The sequence below is a fragment of the Humulus lupulus genome, chromosome 7 (genome assembly GCF_963169125.1).
Source record: "Humulus lupulus chromosome 7, drHumLupu1.1, whole genome shotgun sequence".
Taxonomy (NCBI): domain Eukaryota; kingdom Viridiplantae; phylum Streptophyta; class Magnoliopsida; order Rosales; family Cannabaceae; genus Humulus; species Humulus lupulus.
This window is the reverse complement of record NC_084799.1, coordinates 33,095,531-33,115,814: the sequence shown is the minus strand read 5'-3', so window position 1 is coordinate 33,115,814 and position 20,284 is coordinate 33,095,531. Positions and strand designations below refer to the sequence as shown.

General features: G+C 39.5%; 2 protein-coding genes across 8 annotated transcripts; both read left to right on the top strand.

Moving 5' to 3' along the window:
• The first annotated feature begins 773 nt into the window (after positions 1-773).
• LOC133791117 (E3 ubiquitin-protein ligase SDIR1-like) lies at positions 774-6,723 on the top strand. 7 transcript variants are annotated; one of them, XM_062229014.1, is made up of 11 exons: positions 774-971; positions 1,835-1,902; positions 2,570-2,633; positions 2,730-2,914; positions 3,028-3,082; positions 3,172-3,227; positions 3,306-3,534; positions 3,679-3,793; positions 4,533-4,581; positions 5,998-6,114; positions 6,218-6,723. In XM_062229014.1, exons 4-11 carry the CDS (start codon positions 2,837-2,839, stop codon positions 6,341-6,343), a joined length of 825 nt encoding a protein of 274 aa, XP_062084998.1. In that variant the 5' UTR covers positions 774-971; positions 1,835-1,902; positions 2,570-2,633; positions 2,730-2,836; the 3' UTR covers positions 6,344-6,723. The 7 variants fall into 7 exon arrangements, with proteins under 7 accessions (XP_062084998.1, XP_062084997.1, XP_062084999.1 ...); XM_062229013.1 differs by lacking the exon at positions 2,570-2,633; XM_062229015.1 differs by lacking the exon at positions 2,570-2,633 and having other exon boundaries at positions 1,835-1,932.
• Positions 6,724-7,175: 452 nt separating this feature from the next.
• On the top strand, positions 7,176-8,914 carry LOC133791115 (zinc transporter 1). Its single transcript, XM_062229012.1, has 2 exons — positions 7,176-7,850; positions 8,368-8,914. Exons 1-2 carry the CDS (start codon positions 7,190-7,192, stop codon positions 8,757-8,759), a joined length of 1,053 nt encoding a protein of 350 aa, XP_062084996.1. The 5' UTR covers positions 7,176-7,189; the 3' UTR covers positions 8,760-8,914.
• The last annotated feature ends 11,370 nt before the right edge of the window (positions 8,915-20,284 follow it).

The following is a 20,284-nucleotide window of genomic DNA, read 5'->3' as shown; positions in this document are numbered from 1 at the left end:
TCTCATGTGTATATAACTTAATATATTTTTGATTTAAGACACTTATAATGCATAAATAATCAAATTTCTCTTTTGAAATATCCCAATAAACAAATAAGATAAAGTGATAGAAAAACAAACGCGTCCATCTATCGTGGATAATATATTTTTTGAGCTTATATATATTTTTATTTTAATCACGGTCGTGTTTTTTATTTCTAAATAATATTTTCTCATTCCCCTAAACAAAAATTCTCATGTAAAATAAAATGTAGATTACCTACATCCTTATAACATATTTTCATCATTTTTTTTATATTATCAAATAAACTCATTTATTATCATTTTCTCATAATTTCTTCACTTTAAATATATATTTTATTATAAAAATAATTAAGATGCCCCATTTACCTAATAAATTAGAACAACTTTTCTATTTTCTACATTATACGAGACAAATTTTGTTTGTTTGTTTTTTCTTTTGAAAGAAGAGACAAATTTTGTTAACTTACAGGAATTTACATACAAATCATACCATGTGTGCTAAAGATAATTTGATGACTATACACGTGTGATGAGTTTTAATTATGCAGTGTTATCCAAATCTTAATATTATCATTAAGGTTAAGATTAGATAACTTTCGCAAATAAATAAAAAATAAAAAATGATCTCATGCTCTTTGAAAACGTGGCAGAGGTGTAAATAACTAATATGACGTGGCAGTCTGTGGAGTCGTCTCGAATATACAAGCTATTTTCCAAAATATTAAATAAATAAAAAATAAGAAAAAAAATGGTGTTGGTGTTGGAGTTGGTGTTGGTGTTGGTGGGTAAGGGCACCAGACCAGAGAGAAGAAAGGGGTATCTTAGCTTCACCTTCGATTGGATCTCTTCACCTTCGATTGGATCTCTTCACCTTCCTTCACCTCTTTCTTACTCCTACATTCGCAACTCTCTCTCTCACTCTCTCTCTCCACCGATTTTATTATCTTGTAAGTTCTTTTCTCGCCACTCAATTCTGTTTGGTTCCCCAGAAAATCTGTCTAGAAAACTTATGAAAACACCTACACACTTTCGGTCTTTTTTTTTTTTTATATATATATATATATTTGGAAAAGAGATCATGACTTATTTTGCTTGCTCAACAATGCTGGTTTTCTGTGCTTTTATTTAGTTATTTATTCGATTTGTTTATTATTATGATGCCAATTAGGATCAGGGATTTTCTTTTATCTTTTATTTTATTCATGTGTGTTCAAAATTCTCAATATTTTTTTTTCCTTTCCCATTTTGAGATTTTAGATCTTTGTTTATGCTGACAAAAATCACATGCTGAATGGTCAAAGATATATTTTATTTGGGAAATGGGAAATTTTGATGATTTTGTGCCTGGAACAGAGAAATGGGGGTTTTCCTTAAACAAAGGGTTATTTTTGTGATAACTGGACTGACCGGCTGAGCACCCTGGTTGTAATTTTATATGCATAAATACGTGTTTAATTTTTTTTTTTGTTTATATAATGTAATTGACTAAATAGTTCATAGTTGGGTGCGGGTGGGACTCAGATGGCAATATTAGATTCTATACAGGGAATATGCCTATGAATCAATGACTACTTTACAATGTAATCTCAAAATTATGCTTTTTCCTTCTTTTGTTCGGCATTATAATTATATATGGTTATTATATTCTTTTGAAGCTGTGATTGGAATTATTTTTTTTTTGTGTGCTTACTTGGTGAAATAACAAGGCAACTTTACAAATTTCATATAAGAATTTTTATATTACTTTGCCAAATTAGTTAAATTATTTTTCATCTGTGAATCAGCATAATGTAACCTTGCTTTGTTCTAGGTACTCTTTCTCATGGTGTAGACACTATTGTGTTGATTCCAGTGCTGGGAAGATTTTTTTTAAATGTGGTGAGCGAATCTTTGAAGACACTTTTTAAGGCATGACATGGCAATCTAGATTGTGGCCGATAATTTCTAGTCTACATTTTTGGAATATCATTGCATTTTGACCACATTTTTTAATCTTCCATGAACATGGGTCGGTGTGATCAAGCTTGATCTTTAGTAATATTAGCTTTTGCTGCCATAATTAATTACTGGGTCCCTGGACGTTGGCTTTTATCAAGAATGTTTGTATTTGTGGAATTTGAGTTTCACTTTTAAGGCTTGGATGAGGAGCTGTAATATATTTTAACTTTAACAATGCTTCAAATCTAAGGTCATTATCTTAATATATAATTTAAAAATTCATGGTTGCATCAGGCTTGGTAATTGGCTGGAAACAAATATCTTACTGCTTTGGCATTCATTTCTGGGGTAGTTTTGCATATGTCTGTAATAAAGGCTAATGAACAACTAAATTTTACACCCTTTTGTCATGCACTTGAGTTAAGATGAGTGCTTGTTGACTTGCTTCTTTTTCTCTGATTATTACACTATGAGACTGGACCATGCTAATTCTAACACTCACTGAAGTGTGAGTTGTGCTTAATCATTGATTTATCTAATGTGAAAAACAAAACTTGTTGAACCTTTTCTTCATGAAAATTTACTTTCATGTGGTTGATTACTACAGCACTGGATGGTTAATTTGCTAAGTCCTTAGTTGTGACTGGTTGGCTGCCTGGCTGCATTGACAGGTTTTTAAGTTTTGAGGGAAAGTTTGTTATTCTTGACTAGTTGAGTGTATTACAACACTATGTTGTGACTGGTTGGCTTCTTGGCTGCATTGACAGGTTTTTAAGTTTCGAGGGAAAGTTTGTTATTCTTGACTAGTTGAGTGCATTACGACACTGTCTATAGTATTGCTGCAGAAAGGCAGAAGTTTAAACTTTTTGCGGAAATGAGTTTTGTTTTCCGAGGGACTAGGGCAGATATTGAAAGTGGATTTCCAGGATTTGTACCTGAACAACCTTCTGTGGTATGTCTTTTATTTGTATGGCAGTATATTCACTTTTATATGAGGTCTCTTGATTATTCAACAATAAATTTAATGGCTGTAATATAATGCTGACTTCATTTGTTTTTTCTTAGCGTATTCATACAGCTCGGCCAGTAAATACTAACTCTCTGGCTTTTTTAGTCACAGGTAATGTTTTTGGTTCTGTTACATTCTTTCGAACATGTGCCATTTTTGTGCAGAACATTTTTAATCCTTATCTTAACATTTGTGTTCAGCAGTTCTCTTGCTATTCATGATATTGAATTCACATCAGATGTCACCAAACTTTCTGGTATGTTTTCTTTCATATTTATTGTGAATCTAAAGTCTGAAACAGTCATGAAGGTAATCCTGGGTATTGTACATGCAGCTATGGCTAGTCGTAGGTGTCTTTTTGATGGCAACAAGCCTGAGGATGTATGCAACTTGTCAGCAACTACAAGCGCAGGCTCGTGCACATGCTGCAGCTGCCAGCGGTTTGCTTGGTCATACAGAATTGCGGCTGCACATGCCACCATCGATTGCTTTTGCAACACGAGGGAGGTTACAAGGACTAAGGCTCCAACTTGCGCTTCTTGATCGTGAACTTGATGATCTCGGTAAAGCTTTGGATAAGTATTATAGTTCAATAATTAACTAATAGAAACAGATTGTGCACTGACAATTCCACATACATCCATGCAGCGTGAATACGAATGTATTGGGAAGATAACAATATTTTTGCTCTCATTTTATTCAAATAGATTATGATACTTTGAGAGCATTGGACACTGACAATACGTCTACAACTCAATCAATGTCTGAGGAAGAGATAAATGCTTTACCTGTTCACAAGTACAAAGTTGTTGGCCAAGAGAAGTAAGCTTTAGTATTTCTGTGAACATACCTTGAATGTCACGTGGTCTAATTTTAAGACTTTAATTTGAAAGCTAAACAAAATATGTTTGAAAACGATTTGAGAATGGCATCTAAATATTAATTTTTCACTAACAAATTTGTCAGACTATATAGGAAGAGGAAGAAAAAACTGTCGTGCATGCATATGATGACCTGTCAAACTGTAGGAACGGTAGATTGTAAAGGTCTTATTTAGCTGCATATATTTTAGTTGCAATACAGGTAATTTTTTTTTTAATAAAGGTACCGAACATGAGTTTCATTTAGAAACTTGCGTAATCCCTCATGTTTACGAGGAAAGTCACCTGAGGGTACCGATGAAAAAAACTTCCTTTCACTCTTCACTCAGAGTTTCAACGATAGAAAGGGCAATAGTATTGTTTTGGTGGGTGATAGACCAATAATAAACCAACTTTTTTGAAATTAATGAAATATGAAAAATGTGAGCATGTAGCTGTTCTTTACATGGAAAGACCCTTCTATTGGCCTCACTTGTATGCATAACTTTCTAGGAAAACAGTCTGGTAGTGTTGGACAGATGTTCAAAATCATAGCATTAGAAAAAAAGAAAAAAAAAAGGTTATATTTCTGTCATCTGGTAATGACTAATATGTCTCTCTTGTATTACACTTTTTTCTTAGTTGTGTTTGACATATTCATTTATATATTTTAACAAAAGAGGGTTCTTTCCTTTTAACAGGGATGTCTCATCATTGCAGCAGGCATCAACTTCTTCAGCCGCTCCTGAGGTAATCAATTATCTAAATTTTGATTGTATGTCTAATAAGACAATTAGACAAAGCAAGCTAATGTTTGAGATTTTTTCAAGATTCTTTGAAGGTCATGTTGCAAATTGGTTGGTTATTATATTGATTGAGAGTTGTGTTATCTGGCCAGGAAGAAAATGAAAACATAAAGAATTACCGCTGAATATTATAATTTATATATGGTTGACTTAGGACATCAAGACTGATGGATAGTGGCATGGCATGCAGTTAATTATTTTGCCTTTGGATGTTACAGGTGAAAGGTTGTTAGGATTTTTGTTTGTCCTTAAACTATTTAGGAACTCTCCATTTGGTCCATAATTAATTATTTTTTATTTACTCCTTTTTTGCTATATGTTCCTGATTCTTAACAACACAAGAAATGGGACGTCTTTTATATTATTTAATTCAGACTCACTTGCATAGGAAGCATGATCAATAGATTTGAGTATGAAATAGAGCAGTTGAAAAGTGAGAATTAATTATGCATATAATTTCTAGTGATTGTAGATTTAGACAAGATCACGTGAACGCATCTTACACCTTCTCCTACAAGTGATATTTTGTTCTGAAGAAAAGATAATTATTAAGAATCAAACATAATATTAACAGGAGTGCTTTTAATAGTTTGAGGACTAAAATGATAAAATGTAAACTTTAAGTGCAATAGTACACTTTTTTCATAGTTATAGGGACCAATAGGTTCACTAATCCAAGTTGTTATGGTAGGTGTACGAACATGTTAAACAATGAATTGGAAATGCTTAAATTTTTTTGGCTAGTTTTAAATGCTTTGCCTGATATGTACACTTGAGCAAAAGTAAATTTTTGACTTGGTCAGCTATCCACGTATGAAGGTGCAAGGCTCAGCTGATGTAAGCTCCTACGTCAATAGTTGGTTTGATTGCCTATCAAGTATCAAGAGTCATTTTCATAATTTTGGTATCAGATCATTTCCAGCGTCATTAAATTATGCATTATTAAGTGAAGGAATGCTGCCAAAAAGTGAAGAGTCCCACAATAACATATTACATGTTCCCAACAGTTGCTCTAGCTCGTACAAAACACGCGATACTTGTTATGAAATGTGGCTTGGCATAATAATTGTAGACTGTTGCATGACTAAATAAACTAACCTAAACTCGTCCTGGTCCCTATTAATTGATTGATTCAACTTTTGCACCCGCTTACTCGTCCTTTCCCAGCAGGGGAATACATAATAATCAAATATAACAATACAAGATATTTAGTTGAAACCTTGATATTCAGTACTCTTTAATATTTTTGTCCCTTTGTTTGGAGTAGATGGTGTAATAAATCTTATCACTCACGCATACTGTTTCATTCCCCTTTTTCCTTATACTAATTATACAATTGTCTTGTAAACTGACAAAGCAGGACTCCCGAAAGGATGACGGGAAATTGAAGGCTACAGAAGATGAATTGACATGTAGCATTTGCTTGGAGCAAGTCAGTAGAGGGGAGCTCATTCGCAGCTTGCCGTGTTTGCATCAGGTTCATCCCACATTTGTCTATACTGTTTTTCAGATTAAATTCAAAACCTTGCTTAATTTGAAGTTGGGTTTGTTTTAAATGGTAGTAATATTTTCTTTTGCAGTTCCATACCAATTGCATTGACCCGTGGCTGCGTCAACAAGGTTCGTGCCCTGTGTGTAAATACAGGGTGGGTTCAGGATGGCACGAAAGCAGGGAGAGCGAGTCAGATGGGTTAGATATGGTTTAATCATCATTTCAAGTGTAACATATTTTGTATATTCAATATCCTATTTACCTATCATATTGTCAATTGTATAGCTGCTGAATCAAGTTATACGTCTCCCGTGTGCATGTGTATAGCCTCAAGTTCATATGGACTTATCCTATCCTAATTGCTATATCGTTCTTTTTGCTCGGATTTTTTTTTAATAATTGTGGATTGAAATGTGAGAGAATGTTTCTATTTGTCCACTGTAATTCATTATGTTGATTGATTGGAGCGTTTGCTTGCCGCTTGCCAGCCATATTGCCTCGGCCATTCTAGAGCTCAAGATTTCCGTTTGTAAGACTGATATTGTTCTTGTAAAACTTTCTACTTTTTAATATGTACTTATGTCATTCCACCTTTCCTTGCGGCCGAATTATGCTTTTATCATCTATTTTAATTTATTTATAACACTAATTTAATCAAATAGTTCTTCGTAATCGTATCATTCGCTTTCAATTGATTATATAATGATTAACAAGACCGACAACTTATTGTCTCATCTGTACAGAAAGGAATCGAAAATATACTAGACACACACCAACATATACTCACGAATATTTATCTACTAAAATAAAAATATTTTATATTGAAAGCAACGAAAGCCGATTAATAAGCTTTCTCTTCCCTAATTAAACTGGTTGTGTGGTACAAATAAATAAACTTGCGCAAAAGTCAAAGTTGTACTGCAAAGAGAGAAAATGGAAGATGCAATACAACTCCTGATTAATAGTTGTACTCTCAATCAACTAACAGACTTAACTAATTTAAGCCAAATAAATAAACTAACAATAATCACAAGACCTCATAACACATCATTCATCATTAATGGCTTCCACTCCTTCCACCATGACTACTCTCAAGTCATCATCTCTACTCATTTCATCGATTCTGTTGCTTCAAGTCTTCAGAGTCAACGGTCACGGAGGTGGCGGAGACGATGATGAGGACGCTGCGGCCGGTGACCACCACGCTGACTTGCACTCCAAAGGGTTGGTCTTGGTCAAAATATGGTGCCTGATAATTCTTCTGGTGAGCACCTTCGCTGGCGGCGTATCGCCTTACTTTTACCGGTGGAATGAGAGCTTTCTTCTCTTGGGGACACAATTTGCAGGTGGGGTTTTCCTAGGGACTTCTCTAATGCATTTCTTGAGCGATTCAAATGAAACGTTTGGTGACCTCACCCCAAAAACGTACCCTTTTGCGTTCATGTTGGCATCGGCTGGTTACCTTTTGACCATGTTTGGAGATAGTATCATTCATTTCGTTACAAAGTCTAATCAGAGAGAAGCTAGAGTGGAAGTTGAAGAAGGACGAAGGAGGACTCCGGAGCAGGCTGCTAATAAGGATGATCGTGATCATGATCACGTTGACTTGGAAAAAGTCAACCCTGCTTTCTTGAAAACGACGTCGTTAGGAGACACCATACTTCTCATCCTAGCACTGTGTTTTCATTCAGTTTTTGAGGGTATTGCCGTTGGAATTGCAGGTAAGAAATACCATATTAATTATTTATTCTTGATGTTACAGTCATGTGATATGTATATTTAAGTGCAAACCAAGATCTCTTCTCTGATTAGTCTTGTTCCTTTATGTATGGACTAGTAAAGTGATAATTGTAAAATAATTTATTCAAACATTATTGCACGATCAACTACATATATTTATAGATTTTTCAAATAGATTAATAATCTTCTAAGTAACTACTATAGGATCCTTTCTCAACTAATATAATTGATTTGAGCTTATCTCTTCCAAGTGTCAATACTATATGTAATGTGTTACATCACCCAAACGGCCTTGTCATTTGTCCCTACTTCTTGGTTGGCTGACCAAATAAAAAGAGTTTAGTTTATTGATACAAATTGGCCTTTTCCTTTATCATAAACGACAACTACTTTTGCATTATTACTAAATTGATGAGATGACTTTACTTAGTCTTTAATGTAAGATTTCTCTCCTTCATGATCATCAACTCATACTAAACATATTTTTTGTGGGGTCAGATAATAAGGGAGATGCATGGAGGAATTTGTGGACAATATCACTACACAAAATATTTGCAGCCGTAGCCATGGGCATAGCGCTGCTGAAGATGCTGCCGAAGAGGCCATTGCTGCTGACCGTGGCTTACTCTTTTGCATTCGCCATTTCGAGTCCGATTGGAGTAGGCATAGGCATTGCCATTGACGCCACAACCGAAGGAACCGCTGCAGATTGGACATATGCAATCTCCATGGGCTTGGCTTGTGGGGTCTTCATCTATGTTGCCATAAACCATCTTATAGCCAAAGGCTTTAGACCCGAATCTCCTAATTATTTTGACACTCCTTTCTTCAAGTTTCTCTCTGTGCTTGCTGGGGTTGGAGTTATTGCTGTTGTTATGATCTGGGATTGATTGATTGATCATTATCTCATCATACAATGATATATCCACTTTTGTTTTCTTCTAATTTGTTCTTAAATTTCTTGCTGTATATATATATGTGTGTGTGTAACTTTATATATATAGTGAGTCTTATGTATGAATATGGTTTTTGAAATTATCCACCACATCGTTTTCCTTTTATTGTCCACACTTTGGACAAACGACAACTACGTAAGAACGTAGAAAAAAAACGATGAGACATATTACTGAATCGGAAATGACTGACAGAAAGATTAGTAACTTGTACAACGGCATAAAAATTGGATATGACGTAAATATTTATATATATTATGAAATTCTGAATAATTTATGGTGCCAAAAACTGATTTTAAAACTATTTGTTTCACGCATGTATAAAATAAGCTTCAAAACAATTTGTTTTTGTGTTTTCCGCACATAAATATGTTATAATCTAATTTTATTTTATATAACAGTGTACAATGTAGTTATTTTAAACATCTCATAAATTTTTGTGAAATTCTGAATAATTTACGGTATTAAAAATATGAAACATATTATTTTGAAGCTAGTTTCATACGTGCATGAAATAATTTGTTTTGTAACATGTTTTGGGCACAAAAAATTATTCGTAATTTTCTAAAAACTGGTGTGAGGTCCTAAATAACTATATTGTACAATGTCATATAAAAAAATTTGGATTATAATATTTTCACGTGCCAAATTAAAAACATTCCAACCGATGAGGAGAAAATGCATGTTACCGCATTATAAATAACTAGATACAAGCAACGTGCAATATCACGTTTAGTTAATTTTATTTATAAAATTTATATTAATGTCATATAAATTTTGAAATAAATATTCTATTTTAATTAAATAATTTATTTATTTTTGTTTAAGTTTATGTTTGTTCTAGATTTTGAATTTGGGAGTGATAACAAGAGATTATGTATTATATGTTTAATGTAATATTAAATATTATAGGCAGATTTTAAATTTAAGATTCTTGCTAGTTTAAAAAAATAAAGTAATTTGTTGCTAATTCACAATAGATTATATTATATGTTTAATATGATATTATTCTAATAAGTGAGTTTAAGTTTAAATTTAATTAAATTTTATTTAAGTTATAAAATGTATGATTTTATTATTTTTAAATAATTATTATTGTAAAATATCTCAAAAATATCATATTTTAATTTGTTTAATTATTTATTATTTTAAAATAATTATTATTGTAAAATATCATAAAAATATCCTATTTTAATTTGTTTAATTATTTATTCTTTTTAAATAATTATCATTATAAAATATCACAAAAATATCATATTTTAATTTTTTTAATTATTTATTTTATTTTATTTAAGTTTAAGTATTTACAAACTATCGTTAAGTATACAAATATTCTGTTAAATATAAGAATATTCCGTTAAAATTAACATTAAAAAAATAAAAAACTGTTAAAACCAAGAATTTCTGTTATCTACACACTTATTAAATAGAAGACTTATTAAATAGAAGAAGATATATATATATATATATATGTTGACCCAGGATTTGGCCAACTGACACGGAGTTAGAATATGCTTGATATGAATGAATGTGTAGAGAAGAACGTAATGACGAAAAATAATAACAACACGATATTTTTATAGTGGTTCGGCCCCAGGATCTGGTAATAACCTACATCCACTTAGATTATTATTGATATGAGAACCAAATGAATGATCAAAGAACAAGGGTTCAATGAGTTTCACTAACCTCTCAAGAACAATACAATTTCACTAGGAGAATTATTATGGTCTCTAATGATTCAAAAGCCAAAAGTCCATTCCTTGAGCTATCTCTTGCTATTTATAGGCTCAAGGGGGATTACAAAAGATTGTTACAGATATTCTTTCCTGAATAATCAGATACTCAGGAGATTGCGTGAGTTAAATTCGGGATTTACAAAGATCTTCTCATTAATGTTGCTTTGTATGCGGAACTATCGACCAGACTGGTCGCAGGTAAGACTAGGCTGCTTACTGCTCCTAATGCGTCTTCTGGTCGATACTTTAGCAGAACTTTTTCAGGTGTCAGCCACATGTCCAGGGATCACTTGTCACGTCATCAATGCTAATTTTTTGGATAACATTTGCCCCCAAGTTTATTTATCATGAGCAATAAATAAACTTTTGAACGAGCGACTCTTCGGTAACCCCGCCTTACGTGTCAAAACCCTTCGTGTGTTCTTGGAAAAAGTAACCTGCTTCCGTCTAATCACGTCTTTTCGGTTCCCCAGAAATAATTCGACGGCCATTCCGCTTCCCCATACTTCGAAAAAGGGAAACTGATGATTACACCTTTTTAATGCCTCAGACAAACTTATATAGTACCTTCGAAATCTTCCTTTTCTTTTTACGCACGCCATTGTCTTCACAAGAAACCCTAAAAGCCAGAGCTTTAATCGTCCCCGGAGACTGTTTCTTCTCTACTTCCAAGGCTCAGACCGAGAGTTCCTTGATCTCCGAAGGCCCATTTTTCCATCTCCACGATCATTTTCTTGGTAAGTTTTCGAATTCTTATGCTTCAAATTTTCGTGGTGCATGCTTCTGTATGTTGACTGTATGAGTTTATCTGTTTCTGGTTCGAGATGCTTGTGAGTAGAATGTTTTGTAGGCAAAAAAGGGTTACGAGTTAGTTTAATAGTCAGGATCATACTTTTAGGACGTAAGATCGAAGTAAAAATTCGATCTTTAGGCTAGTTGGAAAATAGGTTTTTCCCGCCCTAAGGGGAGTTGAAAAAGCTTTTTTGAAAAACTTTTTACTTTCACCCTTTGATCCGTCTTTCAAACTGTTCGTATGGAACATTTAGCTTTTTGTTAGAATGCTGTTGTATAAAAGCTTGGCTTTCATACTCGACCAGCGTTATTCTAAAAAGCTTTTAAAAATTCCTTATCCTCACCTCCCCATTCTTCTGTTTGCAGACATTGATGCCAGATTTGTGGGGAGGTGAACGGCCCATCGACGACGACCTTCTCGCCTAGCTGGTCGAGGGTGAAGAACAACCGGCCGACCGAGTCCACGATATTCCCTTCTCACGATCCTCCACTAGACCTCGTCCTTCTTCTCCTCAAATGGCCCGTTCCAAATCCGTAGGCAAGAAAAGACCTGAGTCTGAAAACAGTCCAAACCCTCCTCCCCAGCCTGATTCGCAGGCTAGGGCTCCCTCGGACATTGGTCGAGAAAATCCTATTCCTGACCCTGATATCCAAACCAGGGCCCGCCCTCGCCATCAGAATTTGCCTGATGTCGAGTGATATACTTCTCCGACCAACTCAGTGACCATGCGGATGGTTGCTAACTACTTCAGGAAATACCCTCTTACAGGGGTTTCCATTACAATTCCTGCCGCAGACCAGAGGGCTAACCTCCCTAGGGGCGTATATAGTGCCTGGTCTCGGTATCACTTAGAGGCGGGGGCTTACCTCCCTCTACATCCTTTTTATGAGGGGGTGGCCAATTATTTCGGTGTCGCCCCCTTCCAAATTACTCCAAACGGATATAGAATGCTGGTCGCACTCTATATCCTGTATAAACTCAAGAAATGGCCAGGACCTACCCCTCATGAGGTCAACTATCTTTTTGACCTTAAATCCAACCCACAACAATATGGAACGGGTTTCTTCCACTTCTGTCACCAAGAGACCAACCGGACGTTCCTGAGTGACACCACGCATATATCGAACGTGGGGCAGTACAATAAGGAGTACTTCCTTACACCGGACATAACCAGCAACAACCTGGCCTTCGCTCGAGGAGGTAAGTGCTTGCCTTTGACTGGTCGATACTTTTAATCAAGGTGTCTCCTTTCATTTTTCTCAAACTGTATTCTGTCTTTCAGGCCCATGGTTACGTCCGACCCCAACACTAGACATGGTGTTGAGGTTCAATAGACTGGCCAGGATGACAGACGTAGAAAAAAGCGTCAAGTCCCTGGTTACCGATGAAAACTTGAGGCTGTCTGGCCTCCTGGCTCCTCGCCATGAAACAAGAGGGTCCGTGGTAGACGATGCCACTACCGAGGGGGTTCCCGAGCAGCAACCTCCCGCGTCCCCTCCTCGAAGGAGGCCAACGGGGGTTACAATCAGGGAGCCCACGGGCAATCCTTCCGCAGAAAGGCCTTCTGCTCCCCAAGGCAAGGGGAAACAAAAGGCCAAAGAGCCAGTTGTGGACCTGGGGGAATCCTCTGATGAAAATGGTAAAGTTATTTTGCTTTTAAGTAGCTTGCCAATTCCCTGTCATTTGTTTGACGGGGAGGGCAACTTTACATATACTCCAAATTTAGGGCCAGAGTTCTTCATGCCAGATAATGAGTGTGTGACTAATAGAGTCAATAGTATACCGACCAGTAGTTGTAGCTCGGGTACTAACTTTGTGACCTTTTTTTTTTCGTTTTGATAGATAGTCTTCATCTGCTTTTATCTTTACCCTTTTGCATGCTTTTTCTCGTGTGCAGATATGGCCACTCCCAACGTCTTCGATCTATACAATGCTGAGGAGGAAGAAGAAGTTCCTCAGCTCCGCAGGAAGTCGTTGCAGAGACAAACTGGCGAAACAAGCCAGAGACCGGCCAAGGAAAGTCAAACAGAGGACCCTCCCAGGGACGTACTAGCTGGGCAAACTACTATTCATCCTCCGGCCCCTGCCGAGAAAGAGACTCCTCCCGTTCCAAAGATCCCTCCTCCGGCTGCGCCCAGCAGGGAGCAAGACAGGCGGGAAGAGACCCTTGGGGCCAAACTCTCGAGCCGTGCCGTACGAGTAGCAAAAGACCGCATTGCGTTCATCAGGAAAAATGACCGCGTCAAGGATGCTATGGTTGAGGCAGAAAATATGACGGTCGACCTGATCCTGAACAGGACCTTGAACGAAATAGCTAGCGTAAGTACTTCTTTAATCCTTTTGGCCTTAGTCTTTTAGTCTTTGCCACAAGTTCTAACTCTTATCCTTTGTCTTCAGGCTTTGCTGTCCGCCACCACTGCTCGTACCCGCACCTAGGCCACCATCGAGCAGGCTAGGGCAAAGGCCATTGAGGGGTACCAAGTGAAGGCAGCCGAGGAGCTTTCGGCTGCAGAGGCCAGGCACGCCAAGGAGTTGGAGGCGATGGTCCAACAGAGGGACACTGCGGTGACAAAGTTGTCGGAGGCTGAAGCTGTGAAGGAAGCTGCGATAAATTCGAGGCAGGATTATCAGGATGCCAGCCGCACCCACCTTCGCGAAATCAGAAGATTGGAAGAGGTGCTCAAACCCAAGGACGAGGCCATCGCCACTCTCGAGGGCAAAGTAAAGTAGTTGGAGCTCGACAACTCCAAAAATCTGGAAAGGTATAAGAGGACGACGCTCTGATGTTTCTACAACTTCTGGAAACACAATCAGGGAGCCGACTTCAGCTATCTTTCAGAGGATATAAGGGCTGCCGAGCTGGCTCACTGCACTGCCCAATTGGCTGAAGAGGGGGCAAGAGCGAGGATCCCTGCTTCCCCAAGTCTGGCTGGTGCTGAAGAAGAAGGGGTTGTTGAGGATGCTGTCAACCAGAATGCTGCTAATGACCCTCCGGCCCCAAATGCCTCTTGAGCTTTTCCATTATTTTTTCTTTCCTTTTGATTACACGACCCACGGGTCGTGATGTAAAGACAATATTTTTATTTTAAACTTTGTTGCACGGGCAGTAAATCTTTTTCTTTTATTTGAACAGTTACATCCAAGCAGTGATGCTTGTGGTGTAAAAGGTTGCATGATGCTATAATATTTTCATTTATTATAACATTTGTCCGTATGACCGAACTTAGCATAGTACTTTGGCATGATTTAACAAAATATAAATTTTGAAAAATACTCTAAGTACCTTAGCATGCTTTCACTCATTTTGTTCATGTGTTTACATACCTCATGGTATGCTTTGCTATCGATGTGCCTTATATGCCCCCCAAGTGATCGAGGAGCTTTAGGTCCTTGGTCACTTGCCTTGACCATGACCTGTTCGAGCATTCCTGTTCGTGTGCAAAAATAATACTTGTAATACAGCAAAACAACACATGTAATAAACAAATACTTGTAAATATAAATTCAAAAAGGTTGGCAAGAATGACTGGCTGCGCACAGTCCCTTATAATCTCGTATTAAAAATGGACTAAACATGTCTTTACGAGTGATTCTGAAATAGAATCTTACATATACGAGCGATCAGCCATATAGCGTGGCTAACCCTCTTTGCTAAACTTGTAAAAAGAAAAATTAATACAAGCCAGTCCTTTAAGAAGAACTGTTCACTGATAATACTTGCGGAGGTGTTCTCCATTCCAATAACGCGGAACGAGATCTCCGTTTAAGCGTGCAAGTTTGTAGGTGCCCGGATGAAGGACTTCTTCAATTTTGTAAGGTCCTTCCCAATTAGGTCCGAGCACTCCAGCAGTAGGGTCGCGGGTATTTAAGAAAATTCGTCGTAGCACCAAGTCTCCGACGTTGAATTTTCTTTCTTTAACTTTGGAGTTAAAGTACCGAGCGACTTTTTGTTGGTATGCAGCAACTCGGAGTTGAGCCTTCTCCCATATTTCATCAATCGAGTCTAGGGATTCCATCATCAGTTGGCTGTTCTGGTCCTGGTCGTATGTTAGACGTCGATGTGAGGGGGGATCTAATTCGACAGGCAACATCGCTTCATATCCATAGGCTAAGGAAAATGGGGTATGTCCTATCTCTGTTCGGTGAGACGTCCTATATGACCAAAGGACTTCAGGCAATTGCTCTGGCCACGCTCCCTTAGCTTCTTCGAGCCTCTTCTTCAGGGTGTCTTTAAGAGTTTTATTCACGGCTTCGACCTGCCCATTCGCCTGGGGGTGTGCAACTGAAGAAAAGCTTTTAATGACTCCATGTCTTTCACAGAAATCGGTGAATAAGTCGCTGTCAAACTGGGTTCCGTTGTCTGAAACTATCTTCCTAGGAAAACCATATCGACAGACAATGTTCTTGATAACGAAATCAAGGATTTTCTTGGTCGTGATGGTAGCGAGCAGTTCAACTTCGGCCCATTTGGTGAAGTAATCGACTGCTACGACTGCGTACTTTACTCCGCCTTTCCCTGTAGGTAGGGATCCAATCAAATCTATTCCCCATACTGCAAAAGGCCACAGACTTTGCATCTGTTTTAATTCGTTTGAAGCTGCTCGTGGAATCTTGGAGAATCTTTGACATTTATCACATCTTCGTACAAACTCCATCGAATCCTCGTTCATAGTTGGCCAGAAGTAGCCTTGCCTTAGAATCTTCTTTGCCAAACTCTGCCCCCCAGCGTGATCCCCGCAGAAGCCTTCATGCACCTCTTTCATGAGTTCCTTAGCTTTTTCTGGTGTAACACACCTGAGTAGTGGCATTGAATATCCTCTTCGGTACATAACACCATCGACCAGTATGTACCTAGCAGCTCGCCTTTGTAGAGTTCTGGCTTTGTTTCTATCTGTTGGTAGCATACCATTTGTCTGATACTCCAAATAAGGTGCCATCCATGTATCTTCCATCCGTATCTCCATACTAGATTCAGCTGCTTGTATGCTCGGCTTACTCAGTCTTTCTACTGGCACAATGTTCAAGGTGTCAGCATCCTTTGCGCTCGCGAGTTTGGCTAAGGCATCTGCGTTTGAATTCTGATCTCGCGGGATTTGCTGGAGGGTGTACTTCGTGAACTGGGCTAGCAGGTCTTTTGTTTTATTTAAGCAGGCCATCATTTTCAAGCCTCGCGCTTGATATTGTCCTAGGACCTGATTCACCACCAGCTGTGAGTCACTATAGATATCAAGCGTCTTTATGCTCATATCCTTTGCCATCCTCAATCCAGCGAGGAGTGCTTCGTATTCTGCTTCATTATTTGACGTGGTGAAGTCGAACCTGATGGCGCAGTGAAATCGATGCCCTTCCGGCGTTATCAATATCACTCCCGCTCCAGCGTGGGATTCATTGGAGGACCATCCGTGAATAACTTCCACGAAGGAGCTTTGTCTTGAGGCTCAGGTGCTTCAGGCTGTTCGCACTGCTCGTTGTCTGGGAGTTCGGTGAACTCTGCAATAAGGTCGGCCAAGACTTGTCCCTTGACTGCTGCTCACGGTGAATAGGTTATATCGAACTGCCCCAGTTCGACTGCCCATTTTAATAATCGTCCAGCCGCTTCTGGTTTTTGGAGGACTTGCCGAAGGGGCTGGTCAGTTAGAACTGTAATAGGATGGGCTTGAAAGTAGGGGCACAATTTTCTAGAGGCTAGGATTAAGCAATATGCTAGCCTCTCGATTGGTGGATATCTTAATTCTGCCCCGATCAACCTTTTGCTAACATAGTAGACTGCCTTTTGTATGCCTTCCTCCTCTCGCACTAGTACCGCGCTAGCAGCAACTCCAGTAATCGCCAGGTAAATAAACAAATTTTCTCCTTCAATTGGCTTTGATAAGATGGGAGGCTGTGCCATATGGGCTTTCAAGGCCTGGAATGCTTGCTCGCAGTCTCCCGTCCATTCAAACTTCTTATTTCCTCTAAGTAGATTGAAAAAAGGGACACACTTGTCTGTTGATTTTGAAATGAATCTACTTAGGGCTGCGATTCTTCCGGTTAAACTTTGTACATTCTTGATCCTTTCTGGCGACTTCATGTCGATCAGGGCTTTTATCTTGTCAGGGTTGGCCTCGATTCCTCTTGAATTTAAAATGAACCCCAAAAACTTCCCTGATCCAACTCCGAAGGAACATTTGAGGGGGTTTAACTTCATCTGGTATTTGTTCAATACACTAAAGCACTCTTGTAAATCCCCACATGTCCTTCTTCCCTCTTAGACTTTACCAGCATGTCGTCCACGTATACCTCCATGTTTACTCCGATTAGTTCCTTAAACATGTGGTTGACTAGCCGTTGGTAAGTCGCACCTGCGTTTTTCAGTCCGAAGGGCATCACTTTGTAACAGTATAAGCCTGTATCAGTCCGAAAGCTGGTGTGATCCTCGTTAGGGGGGTGCATGCTAATCTGGTTGTAGCCCGAATATGCATCCATGAACGAGAGGATCTCGTGTCCTGCAGTTGCATCGACTAGTTGGTCGATTCTTGGGAGTGGGAAGCAGTCTTTTGGGCAGGCTTTATTGAGGTTTGTAAAATCCACACAGGTCCGCCACTTGCCGTTAGGCTTGGGAACCAGCACTGGATTGGAGACCCACGATGGATAAAATGCCACCCTTATGAACCCATTCTCCTTTAGTCTCTCGAATTCTTCTTTTAAGGCTCTTGATCGATCTTTATCGAGCAGCCTTCTCTTTTGTTGCACGGGTGGAAAGGTCTTGTCTATATTCAGGACATGGCTGATAACTGCGGGATCTATCCCAGCCATGTCTTTATGCGACCAGGCGAAAACCTCCTAGTTCTTTCGTAAAAATTCTACCAGTGCGTTCTTCGTGGTAGGCTCTAAGTTTTTCCCAACTTTTACGACTCTGGTCGGGTCTTCTTTGTCGAGTTGGACCTCCTCCAGGTCCTCGACGGGTCCAACATTCTCTTCAAAATCCCCAAAGCGAGGATCCAAATCTCTATCGTCACTTTGGGCAACACCCTATTTGGTGACTTCATCACCGGATTGGGCTTGTGTATCAACTGCTATCTGCGACCTATTTGAAGTAGCGCTCTTCGACGTTCCACTCCTCGCCTTTGTGGTTGAGGCGTTGTAGCACTCCCTGGCTTCCCTCTGGTTTCCCAACACGCGTCCTACCCCCGCGTCTGTTGGGAACTTCATGGCCAAGTGCCACATAGAGATGACGGCCCGCAGGTCAACCATTACGGGCCTTCCAATAACGGCATTGTACGCCGAGGGACAATCGACCACTACAAAGGTGGCGAGTAATGTCCTTGTTGCAGGCGCTGTACCCTTCGTTACTGGGAGTTTGATCAATCCGGCGGGGGCGAGTCCTTCTCCAGAGAAGCCGTATATCGTTTGGTTGCAGGACTCCAAGTCCTTAACGTACAATTTCATGCGTTCCAGTGTTGATTTATACAGGATATTCACTGAACTTCTTGTATCGACCATTACTCTCTTCACCATCATGTTGGCCATCTGGATGTCTACGACCAGCGGATCGGAATGTGGGAACCTGACGTGTTGGGCGTCGCCATCAGAGAAGGTTATCTCACCTTCCTCTGATCGAGCCTTTTTTGGTGCACAGTCCTCCACAGTCATCATCTCGATGTCCTGGTCATGGCGCAGAGTCTGAGCATATCGTTCCCTGGCCTTTCCGCTATTTCCCGCGAGGTGCGGGCCTCCACAGATGGTTAAGAGTGTGCCAGTCACGGGGGCAGGCTGTAAGGGTGGCGAGTGTTGGCGTGTGGGCGCTTGCTCGTTGCCACCCGGAGCTTCTCGTTGGGAATTTCCCGAGGCCCGTACGTATCTTCTCAAGTGTCCTTGTCTAATAAGGAACTCGATTTCGTCTTTCAACTGGTTGCATTCATTTGTGTCATGTCCGTAGTCGTTATGATAACGACAGAACTTGGTAGTGTCTCTCTTCGAAATATCCTTCCGAATGGGGTCACGTTTTTTGTAAGGCACTAGAACTTGTGGCCTGATAAACCTCTCCCCGAGACTCAATGAGGGCAGTGTAGTTAGTGAACTGAGGTTCATAACGATTACCCTTGGCTCGTTTGTTGTCGGAGGTGGAAGGCTCGTTATACGGCCGTTTTCCACCATTCTTGCCATTGCCGTTACCGTTTTCGTTGCCTTTGCCGTTGCCATTGGGTTTGGAACCATTGGCGGCTTTGGCGGGTTCGGAAGCCTTCTTATCCTTGCTTGAGGGCTTTCCATCATCAACAATGGCTTCTTCGAGCTTGATGTAGCGATCAGCTCGGTCTAAAAATTCTTGGGTAGTTCTCACTCCTTCCTTTTGGAGACTTTTCCAGAGGGGAGAACGGCGTTTTACCCCTGCGGTAATGGCCATCATTTTTCCTTCGTCCCCCACCGTTTTTGCTCCAGTCGCCGCTCGCATAAAGCGTTGGATGTAGTCCTTTACTGACTCCCCATCCTGCTGGTGAATTTCGACCAGCTGGTTTGCTTCGGTTGGATGTACACGACCTGCATAGAACTGTCCGTAAAACTCCCTTACGAACATTTCCCAAGAGACTATGCTTGCAGGAGGGAACTTAAAAAACCATTCCTGCGCAGCTTCAGAAAGTGTTGCAGGGAAGATCCTGCACCGAGCGTCTTCGGACACTTTCTGAATGTCCATTTGAATTTCAAACTTGTTGACATGAGACACTGGGTCTCCATACCCGTCAAAGTTTGGGAGTGTAGGCATTTTGAACTTGCTTGGAGTTTCGGCATTAGCTATCCTCTGTACGAAAGGAGTGCCTTTCCTCCTATCGTGGTCGATGTAAGATGTCCTTCCCCCGACCAGCTGTTGCACTGCCTGGTTGAGGGCGTCTATCTAGGCCTGTACAGCGGCAGGAATCGCTGTGGCCTCTATTGGCGGGGGGACGTTCTCACCA

What these genes read in the sequence shown, in the direction of transcription:
- LOC133791115 (XM_062229012.1), top strand. Translation starts at nt 7,190, where the DNA reads ATGGCTTCCACTCCTTCCACCATGACTACTCTCAAGTCATCATCTCTA. An exon ending in TATTGCCGTTGGAATTGCAG is followed by an intron (nt 7,851 to 8,367) that starts GTAAGAAATACC and finishes TTGTGGGGTCAG; the next exon opens with ATAATAAGGGAGATGCATGG.
- LOC133791117 (XM_062229018.1), top strand. Translation starts at nt 2,837, where the DNA reads ATGAGTTTTGTTTTCCGAGGGACTAGGGCAGATATTGAAAGTGGATTT. An exon ending in TCGTGAACTTGATGATCTCG is followed by an intron (nt 3,535 to 3,678) that starts GTAAAGCTTTGG and finishes TTATTCAAATAG; the next exon opens with ATTATGATACTTTGAGAGCA. An exon ending in AAAGTTGTTGGCCAAGAGAA is followed by an intron (nt 3,794 to 4,532) that starts GTAAGCTTTAGT and finishes TCCTTTTAACAG; the next exon opens with GGATGTCTCATCATTGCAGC.